A 12,798-nucleotide genomic window follows, 5' to 3' on the forward strand; every position below is an offset into this window, starting at 1 on the left:
ACTCACAACCTGGAGCCTGTAAACATCAAGCTGGCTGTAGCCTAACCACTCACAACCTGGAGCCTGTAAACAACAAGCTGGCTGTAGCCTACCAACACACAACCTGGAGCCTGTAAACAACAAGCTGGCTGTAGCCTACCCACTCACAACCTGGAGCCTGTAAACATCACGCTGGTTGTAGCCTAACCACTCACAACCTGGAGCCTGTAAACAACACGCTGGTTGTAGCCTAACCACTCACAACCTGGAGCCTGTAAACAACACGCTGGTTGTAGCCTAACCACTCACAACCTGGAGCCTGTAAACATCAAGCTGGCTGTAGCCTACCCACACACAACCTGGAGCCTGTAAACATCAAGCTGGCTGTAGCCTACCCACACACAACCTGGAGCCTGTAAACATCAAGCTGGCTGTAGCCTAACCACTCACAACCTGGAGCCTGTAAACATCAAGCTGGCTGTAGCCTACCCACTCACAACCTGGAGCCTGTAAACATCAAGCTGGCTGTAGCCTACCCACACACAACCTGGAGCCTGTAAACATCAAGCTGGCTGTAGCCTACCCACACACAACCTGGAGCCTGTAAACATCAAGCTGGCTGTAGCCTACCCACTCACAACCTGGAGCCTGTAAACATCAAGCTGGCTGTAGCCTACCCACACACAACCTGGAGCCTGTAAACAACAAGCTGGCTGTAGCCTACCCACTCACAACCTGGAGCCTGTAAACAACAAGCTGGCTGTAGCCTACCAACACACAACCTGGAGCCTGTAAACAACAAGCTGGTGTGAGGAGGAGATTCATTGCAATCACATTGGAAAGCTATGGCAGCTTTCAGAAAGCAAAGTCTCTTTCCCCATTATTCCTGTGCTTTGTCTCGGTGTACCAGCCTTTCTCATTGGATTATGTTTCATGTTTGCTGTGTGGGTCCACAGAGAGAGGATGAGTCTATCCATTGCAGCAGCAGGGCTGAAGACAGACCCCTCCAACAGTCAGTGGTAATCCAAACAGAATGTGAGTTCCTCTGTTCAACCCCATAGTGCATCACAGTTCCTCTCCCCTAGCTGGAACTTTTGGGATTCTATACACTCATGGGATTCTATACACTCATTCACTGATCCACCAAGAGATACTGCCAGGCAGGTACATATTTACTACTGCACACTGGTCTACACAGAATGACCCATTTATTAATTGCATATTAATTACATTAATTAATGACAGTAATATAAATGTGTAATAGCTTATATTCATTCCCTGCCTTTTTGCATTAAATTTATTTTTCAGAAGCTCAGACACAGTGTATGTGTGTAATCTGGAATGTGAGATTTTGCTGTTCATTGACAGCCTCATATGTATATTGATATTTGCCCCGAGTCCACAACTTGTTGTCTTCTCTCTCTGTTTGGCCATCTGGTTCAGAAATAATCTCACATATGGCTTCCCTCCTCTCCTCAGCAACATATGGGTTCCCTCCACGCCTCAGCAACATATGGGTTCCCTCCGCTCCTCAACAACATATGGGTTCCATCCTCTCCTAATATATGCCATTTAGCAGACGCTTTTATCCAAAGCGACTTACAGTCGTGTGCATACATTCTACGTATGGGTGGTCCCGGGAATCGAACCCACTACCCTGGCGTTACAAGTGCCATGCTCTACCAACTGTGCTACAGAAGGACCTGTAGCCTGAGGACCTGTGTCCTCAACAACATATGGGTTCCATCCTCGCCTCAACAACATATGGGTTCCCTCCGCTCCTCAACAACATATGGCTTCCCTCCTCTCCTCAACAACATATGGCTTCCCTCCTCTCCTCAACAACATATGGGTTCCCTCCTCGCCTCAACAACATATGGGTTCCCTCCTCTCCTCAACAACATATGGCTTCCCTCCTCTCCTCAACAACATATGGCTTCCCTCCTCTCCTCAACAACATATGGGTTCCCTCCCCTCAACAACATATGCCTCAACAACATATGGGTTCCCTCTGCTCCTCAACAACATATGGGTTCCCTCCTCGCCTCAACAACATATGGGTCCCTCCTCAACAACATATGCTCCTCCCTCCTATGGCTTCCTCAACAACATATGGGTTCCCTCCTCTCCTCAACAACATATGGGTTCCCTCCTCTCCTCAACAACATATGGGTTCCCTCCTCGCCTCAACAACATATGGGTTCCCTCCGCTCCTCAACAACATATGGCTTCCCTCCTCTCCTCAACAACATATGGGTTCCCTCCTCTCCTCAACAACATATGGGTTCCCTCCTCTCCTCAACAACATATGGGTTCCCTCCTCGCCTCAACAACATATGGGTTCCCTCTGCTCCTCAACAACATATGGGTTCCCTCCGCTCCTCAACAACATATGGGCTGAATGTACTGTAGCCCATCATATCATACCCACATATTGCTTAAATCATCACCTCAGCAGAAACCGTTTTAAGCAAGAACGCAGGAGGAAAAGAGATTCATTTTATGGAACCCCCCAACCAGAAAAACTCTCTCTCCGCTTCGCAAGGACACATTTGTCTTCCCTACAGAAAATTCACCAAGTCCACCAGCAGCAATACGCTGCTTCCCTTCCCAGTCCCCTCACAGCTGTTGTGTCTGACAGAGTGCCTAGTAATATGCTGTGTGCATGCTATTTAAGAAAGCCTTGTATGTAAAGTACACTCTGGGCTATGGCTGAAGTGACTGATGGTTTTTGTGCAGCGCACTAAGATGCGGCTGCTATCCCAGAAAGCCAGAGGCATACACAGCAGCTACACTAGTTTATATATTCCTCTCCTCCTCCTCCTCCACAAGCCTTATCAGATTATTCTCACGTTGCTGTTATACAGTATATAGGAATATTGCCTACTGGACATTGCCTATATGCCCTAGTTTCTCAACATCACTGACGTGTTCTTCTACCATGATCTGTACATCTCATCTAATGTTGCTCACATCAGCAATGAAACTGGACTAATACTTGTGCCTGAAACTATGGGTCTCATAGTATATTCTCTGCTGCCCCGTACCAGTGTGCCATCACTTCAACAGGATTGTCTCTCTCCTCAATTAGATGCAGTCCTTTCACTGAGCTTACTATACTGCAGCAGCAGACTGTTGGAGTCCTGTTGGCGCGGGTTTACTGAGGTAGTGTCGTTCTGGGGGTAGGCCTGCATTTTCATAAGCTGGTTTTTCTCTTTTCTCTCCTCTCTCGCAGAGGAGAGATTTAACGTGGGCCTCACAGCCAGGAAGCGCACCAAGGCTGCTATTGTTCAAAGCTTCTTTGATTTGGCAGATTTTAATCACTTCTTTGCGTGGCAGGTAGGTAGGAGTTACAGAGATAGTCATACTCCAAGGCTGGGGAAATGCATGGTAATATTCATTTCAATCTGGCTTTCAAGTGGTGCACTGACTGGGGGACCTCACACACAAAGCACTGCAGAGACCTGTGAAAACATGTCAATCACTCTATTGCTATAGTCAGACTCAAAGAGCAGAATGAAGATCAGTGTTTGCAGAACGAATCAGGCTTTGCTCCAGTAGATTTTGAATTCATAATTCTCTGTTGGAATATAATTGACATATATGGTAGTTTAGATGGGGCAATAATGAAAGGAAAAATACCATGCTGCAGACTCCATTTTGCTGTGTCACTGAAAGCATAGTTTTAAACTCTCCTATTATAAATATTTGTAAATATAGTATTAGTGTTGTATTGATAATATCCCTGGCTCGTGTTTTTCAAACCGAGGAAGAACTCTTGCTGGTCATTTAACAAACTGTGACTTAACCTCTCTGGGATATGTGGGACGGTAGCGCCAAATTCAATACAACAAAAATCTCATAATTAAAATTCCTCAAGCATACAAGTATTTTTACACCATTTTAAAGATAAAATTCTCGTTAATCCAGCCACAGTGTCTAATTTCAAAAAGGCTTTAGATCAAAAGTACCACAAATTATTATGTTAGGTCACCACCAACTCACAGAAAAACCCAGCCATTTTTCCAGCCAAAGAGAGGAGTCACAAAAAGCACAAATAGAGATAAAATTCATCACTAACCTTTGATGATCTTCATCAGATGACACTCATAGGACTTCATGTTACACAATACATGTATGTTTTGTTCGATAACGTGCATATTATATAAAAGAAATCTCATTTTACATTGGCACGTTACGTTCAGTAGTTTTAAAACATGCAGTGATTTTGCAGAGAGCCACGTCAATTTACAGAAATACTCATCGTAAATGTTGATGAAAATACAAGTGTTATACATGGAATTAGAGATATACTTCTCCTTAATGCAACTGCTGTGTCAGATTTCAAAAAGACTTTACAGAAAAAGCAAACCATGCAATAATCTGAGTACAGCGTTCAGACAACACAGCAGCCAAAAAGATATCCGCCATATTGTGTACTCAACATTAGTCAGAAATAGCATTATAAATATTCACTTACCTTTGATGATCTTCATCAGAATGCACTCACAGGAAACCCAGTTCCACAATAAATGTTTGATTTGTTCGATAAAGTTTATAATTTATGTCCAAACAGCTTCTTTTGTTAGGGCGTTTGGTAAACAAATCCAAACGCGCATGCAGGTCCAGCCGAACGTCGGACGAAAAGTTCCAAAAAGTTCCATTAGAGCCTGTAGAAACTTGTTAAACTAAGTATAGAATCAATCTTTAGGATGTTTTTTATCATAAATCTTCAATAATGTTCCAACTGGAGAATTCCTATGTCTGTAGAAAAGCAATGGAATGGTACTCTGCCAGACACCTGGCTCAATCCCCTCTCATTCACCCCCACTTCACAGTAGAAGCCTCAAACAAAGTTCTAAAGACTGTTGACATCTAGTGGAAGCCATAGGAAGTGCAATATGACCCGATTTACACGGTATATTGGAATGGCAAAGAGTTAAAAAAAATAGAAACCTCAGATTTCCCACTTCCTGGTTGGATTTTTCTCAGGTTTTCGCCTGCCATATGAGTTCTGTTATACTCACAGACATCATTCAAACAGTTTTCTATCCAATACTAATAATAATATAAATATCTTAGCATATGGGACAGAGTAGCAGGCAGTTAACTCTGGGCACTTCCCTGTCACCAAGAAGTTAACAGATGAATACGATAACACTACTCAGGGGAGCGCCTTTTTCAAATGAGACCATGGCCTAGGTACTATCAAGACAGGCATTCCTCGGCACTTGTCTCCGTTAATAAATCACTATATCCAGTCTCCACAGAGCAGCTGAGCAGCTGTGAATTTGAATGAATGTTTAAAATCCCATTAAAGTAGAAAGGGAGATGAGAATACTTATTATTGGGCTGCCTCTGTGATAGATGTGCAGACCAGACACGGTGGATAAAAGATCCCGTCCCAAAACATTCAGCATTTCCCGAGAATGAATGCTGCTGAGGAAAGGAGAGGAAATGATGGGGAGAGGAGAGGAGATGAGATTATGGGGAGAGATGAGATGAGATGTTGGGGAGAGGAGATGAGATGATAGGCAGAGGAGATGATGAGATGATGGGGAGAGGAGAGGAGAGGAGATGATGGGGAGAGGAGATGAGATGATGGGGAGAGGAGATGATGAGATGATGGAGAGAGGAGAGGAGAGGAGAGGAGATGATGGGGAGAGGAGAGGAGATGATGGGGGAGGAGAGGAGATGATGGGGGAGGAGAGGAGATGATGGGGAGAGGAGAGGAGATGATTCGAAGAGGAGATGAGATGATGGGAAAAGGAGATGAGATGATGGGGAGAGGAGAGGAGATGATGGGGAGAGGAGATGAGATGATGGTGAGAGGAGAGTAGTTGATGGGGAGGGGAGAGGAGAGGAGATGATGGGGAGAGGAGAGGAGATGATGGGGAGAGGAGAGTAGTTGATGGGGAGGAGAGGAGATGATGGGGGAGGAGAGGAGATGATGGGGAGAGGAGAGGAGATGATGGGGAGAGGAGAGGAGATGAGATGATGGGGAGAGGAGAGGAGATGAGATGATGGGGAGAGGAGAGGAGATGAGATGGGGAGAGGAGAGGAGAGGAGATGATGGGGAGAGGAGAGGAGATGATGGGGAGGAGATGATGGGGAGAGGAGAGGAGATGATGGGGAGAGGAGATTAGATGATGGGGAGAGGAGATGATGGGGAGAGGAGAGGAGATGATGGGGAGAGGAGAGAAGATGAGATGATGGGGAGAGGAGAGGAGATGATGGGGGGAGGAGAGGAGATTATGGGGAGAGGAGAGGAGATGATGGGGGAGGAGAGGAGATGATGGGGAGAGGAGAGTTAGAGGAGATGATGGGAAGAGGAGAGGAGATGATGGGAAGAGGAGATGATGGGGAGAGGAGAGGAGATGATAGGGAGAAGAGATGAAATGATGGGAAGGGGAGATGAGATGATGGGGAGAGGAGAGGAGATGATAGGGAGAAGAGATGAAATGATGGGAAGAGGAGATGAGATGATGGGGAGAGGAGAGGAGATGATGGGGAGACGAGAGGAGATGATAGGGAGAAGAGATGAAATGATGGGAAGAGGAGATGAGATGATGGGGAGAGGAGAGGAGATGATGGGGAGACGAGAGGAGATGATAGGGAGAAGAGATGAAATGATGGGAAGAGGAGATGAGATGATGGGGAGAGGAGAGGAGATGATGGGGAGACGAGAGGAGATGATAGGGAGAAGAGATGAAATGATGGGAGGGGAGATGAGATGATGGGGAGACGAGAGGAGATGATAGGGAGAAGAGATGAAATGATGGGAAGGGGAGATGAGATGATGGGGAGACGAGAGGAGATGATAGGGAGAAGAGATGAAATGATGGGAAGAGGAGATGAGATGATGGGGAGATGAGAGGAGATGATGGAGGACGAGAAGAGATGAAATGATGGGAAGAGGAGATGAGATGATGGGGAGATGAGAGGAGATGATGGAGAGACGAGAGGAGATGATAGGGAGAAGAGATGAAATGATGGGGAGAGGAGATGAGATGATGGGGAGACGAGAGGAGATGATAGGGAGAGGAGATGATTAGGAGAGGAGAGCTCTCCTATCCTCAAATCTCATCAGAGAGAGGATGTCGCACATATGCGCCTGAACAAAAATAAATCCTGATGAGCGGCGTTGATGTCAGGAAGGGAGAGCAGTGGGTTGAGCTGCCTGGTACTCTCAGACCTGGTGGCCTGGATTCATGACTGAATCATGACTAAATGTGCCTGCAGTATTAACGTTGAACAAGAAACTAGTGCTGAGCGATTAGTGCTTTCTGACATCGGTTCGGTTTCGGTTTGATTATAAAAAAATAATCACGGTTTTCGATTTCGTTTTCAATTATTTATCTGAACCTTAAATGCACTATGCATAATGTGTGTTGGATGCTGTAACACAGAATAAAACAATGAATAAAAGTTCCCATGATGGTAGTGACTGCCCATTACTGCTTGTCACTTATTACCATCATTTATTCACATTACTTGAATAAAATATTTCAGTTTTTTTTTCTATATAAAACGTTTTTATTTGATGACTTTATAATTTTGTTCCAAGTCTTCATCTCATCTCTATAGAGCTGCTGCCTATGCTGTCTGATAGAATCCCTATATTAGTAGTGCTTCAAAGTAAATAAGGCATCCGTTTACAACTGCTGAATAGCAACTATCAACCAGTTAGTTATCCCTCTAAATCACGCATTCTTCTCTCTTCTCTCTTCTCTCCCTCTCTGTGTCTGGCCCGCACTAATGTAAGGTAGCAGGCATAAAAGAAACACACAGACTGGGTAAGTAGGAACGCAATGGATTATGGTCAATGTCAGTGGTGATTTTAGAATGTAAATCTTATTGGGGCAAAAACTGTTAGGGCCTACGTAAAGCTGTTCCAACATCTTACCACTGCTACACCTGGCTATCAGTGGACGTACATAGTCAATATAACTATTTGTTTAACACTTTTGAAATGTACAGCGACAGAATTCACAACATGGGCCGTTCTTACAGTGTTCTCCCTGTATACCAAGTAAGAACCTTAGGATAAATAAAGGGCATATAAGCAGAAAATGAAAGCTCTTAAAAAATGTGATGATTACATTTCTCTAAAACATGTTATAGGCTATATGTGCACCACCAAGTCAGAACAGTAGGTGAAAACAAGAGGGGTAAATAGACCAAATTATTAGGCTGAGGCACATGGGCTACTAACAGCTTACTACACAACAAACACTTAGTATTATTTTTTTAGCTACAGTATACATATCTCCCTGGCATATTACATCATTTATGCAGCAGCATACAAGACAATTTTGTGACTGACCTTGTTGTGCTGTGCTGTGAACAGGAAAGTGGTGTGGCGGTCCTTCGTGGGCAAATTCAAACTTTGTCATCAAAGTCTGGCAATCTCCGGATTTATGGTGCTTTCAAGACAACTGGGAACATGGGGTGAAAAAAGTTTGAATCATGATGACGTCAGTGATCTTCAAGTCGTAGCTCTAGAAAGAGGCCCGAGTTCCCGATTTACAATGCCGAGTTGGATGAAAGTTAAAAACGCATTTTCCCAGTCGGAACTCGTTTTTCCCGAGTTCCCATTTGTCTTGAAATCACTAAAGTCAGATTTTGCAGTTCCGAGTTTACAGTTGTTTTGAGTGTGGCACAAGTCATGCTTCATTGACAGCATGGCCAATGTTGAATGTTTGTAATTTTAAACTAGGAAAAGATACCATTCATCTTAGACTTGGGACCACACACACACTCCACTGAATAGCAGGCTAATGATTGCTTTGCAATGCTTGCAGTTAGCCATTGATTCCTTCCAAACCACTCATTGTTGAATTTGCGATTTCCAACTTGTTGTGTAATATTTATGTCCAAAGGCCGATGCGTTTTATCTATAATTTCTCTCCATTATTTCTCTTCATTTGACAAGTATTTAAAAGGATTTGCCAGTGGATTGTCGACTTGATTGATGATGATGACTGCTAGCTAAGATTTTGAAAGTATGATGTTCACATGATCAGTCCAATCAAAGCTACTGTAGATATAACGTGATTTGACGTAATTCTTATCTGTCCAATGACCTTGAGCCTTCTTGGACGGGCACTTCTAATGTAACTACAGTATATGGCAGCACCCAAGGGGCTTGAATTCTCGAGGTCTACCCTTAGACTTGGAGGTGACAGTGTCCCCATGAGTGACAGGCTCTGCCCCACCTGCCCTAAATGATGGGTCGCCACTGGTCATTTTAATTAATTACCATGTTTTCCTCGCTAAACTATGTAGAATATTGGCCTGTTGGAAACTATAACTCCCTACTACATCCCACAGTTCGGGCTTGATCTGATTTATTGCTTGAGAAACTGTGTAATGTGTGCATTAAGCTCACAGACATTTTTTCAATAATGTTTAAATAATTTACCCATTGGTCAAAAAAAACGAAAATAACCAGCATTTCAGTTAATCGTTCAGCACTACAAGAAACACACAACCAGTACAATAACCGATTATTCACTACTTACAGGGTCCCTCTGTCCTTCAGTTACTAATCCACACTCAAGGATTGTCTCTCTTCTCCTTCGGAGGGATCCACACACAGAGAGCTCTGCTACAGCCCCCACTGTCTCCTCCTATTCTCCTCTGTGGCTAGTGTTGCTTTTTGACCCAGGTTGTCTCACTACACCCAATATTCTCACCCAGATAGTCCCTCGAAAGAGTCTTGTCTATATTACAGGAGATGGAATGGAACAACCGATCCTGAGGCTGACCTTTGGGGTTAGAGGCGTTGATATGTGTGTGTGTCCAGTGCCTGCCAGCTGTATGTGATAGAGACTGCAGATTCAGATACTTAGGCATTCTCTGTTAGAGGAGATGGATGTTCTTTGACCCTGCCCGCCCACCTGCCCGGCCAACATCTAAACAACAGCTTCTCTAATGTGGCTACCTGCGCTACTTGTTACTTACTGTTGTTGTTAGGAGCAGGCAAATTGCAAATAGCTTGATGTTAGGGTCATGAGGACATCTCTCTCTCTCTGTCTCTCTCTGTCTATTTATATGCCAGAACTAAATGCGATTCTGTTGTACGTTGCCATTTCCTCCATCATGACTGTATCTAGTGTTTAGTTTACTGGAGGCTTCCCACAAAGTGATATGAACATCCATTGTGCTCCATTTAAGTGAACTAGAGGAGACCAGAGATTTTAAGAGATTCTCAAGGCCCAGTGTTGAGAGGTGTGTGTCTGAGGTAAACTGTTGTTGTGGCTCTGCACTGCTGAATATGCCTCCTGAGATAACGCTGTCTTGAAACGAGTTAAGAAAGCAGAAAGCTTTGAATAGATGTAGGCTTTAGCTAGAGATAGGAGAGGAGCGGCAGCATTGGGGATGAATCATGCTCGGCTAGCTGGGAAAAGCTTATTGAGAATCACTCTCTGCCTCCCTGTGCCAGAGGAACAGCACAGACTTGACAGTATCTGCGAGGTACATCTCAACCGATCAGTGTTTTTCTGCCCGAAGCAAATGTGGTGACAGGAGTTGCAGTCGGCTGCGCCGAGTCGGTACCACCCTCAGAATAACACTGGAGGGGGGATAGGGGAAAAGGTACAGAAGGACCTTAAGGCGCAGACATAAATACAGACAGGGGTCAATGGGCATCAGGTGTCCATGTGTCAGCCTGACCACCCCACCACACTCCTGCTTCTCTCAGCCTCATATGAAACTTTTAGAAGGCTTCAATAACAGAGGCTGTATACACACAGACTGGTCAAGTGGTCTCCCAAACAGCAGTGATAAAATATTAATTGATTCCAGCACCATATGCATGCTAATCTGGACAACGTCTCTCTTCAACCACCCAGGATTTGAAACTTTATTTTTTTTAATTGAACTAGACAAGTCCTATAAGAACATATTCTTACTTACAATGATAGCCTGAGAACAGTTGGTTAACTGCCTTGTTCAGGGGCAGAATAACAGATTTTTACCTTGTCAGCTCAGGGATTTGATTTTGCAACTTCTTGGTTACTGGCCCAACACTCTAACCACTAGGCTACCTGCCACCCCAGAAAGAAAGAAAAGATCTACAGAAAATATCTGCTTGCCAGGCTCTGAAAGGATGAGAAAAAACATCCAGTGTTTGTCATTGGGCACTCCATTTTTTATTAAAGCACTTTTTATTAAAGCAACAGGAAAGTTGTTGAATGCAATGGCTAATTTGATTTAAGCCAAGTTGAAAATAAATATGAAATTACAGTTTGTGTTTGTTTGCTGTTCTTTCCTGTGCTTATCTGTCTGGCACACAGCTCCCTTGATGTTTCTCTGTGCATCTCAGCACACACAGAGCAGACTGCTGAGGAGAAAGCACATCAAACTCATGGCTTAATGACTCAAAAACAGTAGTGTTGACGACAGCAAAAAACAATGGTAACTTTATCATCATCCCCATCGCCTGTCTTTCAGTACAAGCCAGACTTGTTATCTTATCACTCTGCTGGAAATACTGAACAAATCACCTTGAGCTAAAGACAGAGAGAGAGAGAGAGAGAGAGAGAGAGAGAGAGAGAGAGAGAGAGAGAGAGAGAGAGAGAGAGAGAGAGAGAGAGAGAGAGAGAGAGAGAGAGAGAGAGAGAGAGAGTGAGCAAGAGAGCGAGAGAATGTTTACTGTGTTGGTTGTTGGTGTCATTTGAACAGAAGTGTTGATGTTCTCCATATTGGCCACAGATGGATTAGCATCTTACCCTCTCTTCAACCGTGTGTGTGTGTGTGTGTGTGTGTGTGTCCTCTGAGACATTTGCTACTACACCAGCCATGACCAGCCATCCACCTCAGTGTGAGCTACTCCCACACCTTGTCTGGTCAGAGGTAGCTGTGGTGTTGGATGCTGTTTTAATAATGACATCTTCTGCTCATCTATCATTTATAGAACTGCACCTCCTCAAGTTTCTGTCCTGGCATGGCTGTCATTATCATTCTCATCACATATTCATAGTACTGTCCTTCCTCCCACAACAGCAAGCTTTTGTCTAGTTACCCTTAGCAACACTGTTCTCTTAATTATGAAGCCGTTTTGAACGGTTTACAGGAGGTACAGGACAATCTGTCTATCTGTCCTTGGCTTTGTTATTCGTCTTTGACTTTGGAATATCAATCAGAGACTGCTAAGATGGAGAAGAGACTCTTGGTTTTACAGACTGTGAAGCCGTCAAAAAGAAAGACAAAGTCAATAGCTGCACAACTTTGACTTTGAAGCCAACATGAACTGTTTTGAGTAGTTCTGAGTTGACCTGCTGGCTGATGTCTCCTGAATTGTTTTGTGTCTCTCTCCATCAGATGCACCACATTGCATTATAACCCAGATCTGCCCTCCACCTCCATCGTCATCACTTTCCACAACGAGGCCCGCTCCACTCTGCTACGGACCATCAGGAGGTAAGAGATCCCTCTGCCCTGTTACCAGTGGCAATTCTAGCATGTAAATCTTGGGGGGACAAACAAAAAACTGTGATGAATGCCAAGAACGCCACGACACAACACTAAACAATACATTCATTGCACTATGTCGGTGACAAATGATGCCAACAAACTGTTAGGGCCTACATAAAGCTGTCCCAACAGCAGAGCTTTCTTTTCGGGCACCATGGAGTGAATCCTTACCACCGCTACACCTGGACATCAGCGGAGCCTTGCCTGGCAGCAAAACAGTTCATTCAGCCTCATTTACTATTTTTTTAAACAGAGCTGATATGACTCACTTGCTTAAACAAACGTGGTTTCTACTGACAGTTGAGATGTACAAACTAAGGGGATGACGAGCGCATAAGA

At 44.2% G+C, this 12,798-nt stretch overlaps 1 protein-coding gene across 1 annotated transcript in view; it reads left to right on the top strand.

Moving 5' to 3' along the window:
- galnt14 (UDP-N-acetyl-alpha-D-galactosamine:polypeptide N-acetylgalactosaminyltransferase 14 (GalNAc-T14)) overlaps positions 1–12,798 on the top strand; it is a 116,298-nt gene that overhangs the window by 40,859 nt on the left and 62,641 nt on the right. Inside the window, exon 3 of the mRNA XM_052470972.1 lies at positions 12,307–12,405. Coding sequence (XP_052326932.1) covers positions 12,307–12,405 — 99 coding nt within the window. The remainder of the gene's footprint in view (positions 1–12,306; positions 12,406–12,798) is intronic.

Source organism: Oncorhynchus keta, chromosome 19 (genome assembly GCF_023373465.1).
Source record: "Oncorhynchus keta strain PuntledgeMale-10-30-2019 chromosome 19, Oket_V2, whole genome shotgun sequence".
In the NCBI taxonomy this organism is placed as follows: domain Eukaryota; kingdom Metazoa; phylum Chordata; class Actinopteri; order Salmoniformes; family Salmonidae; genus Oncorhynchus; species Oncorhynchus keta.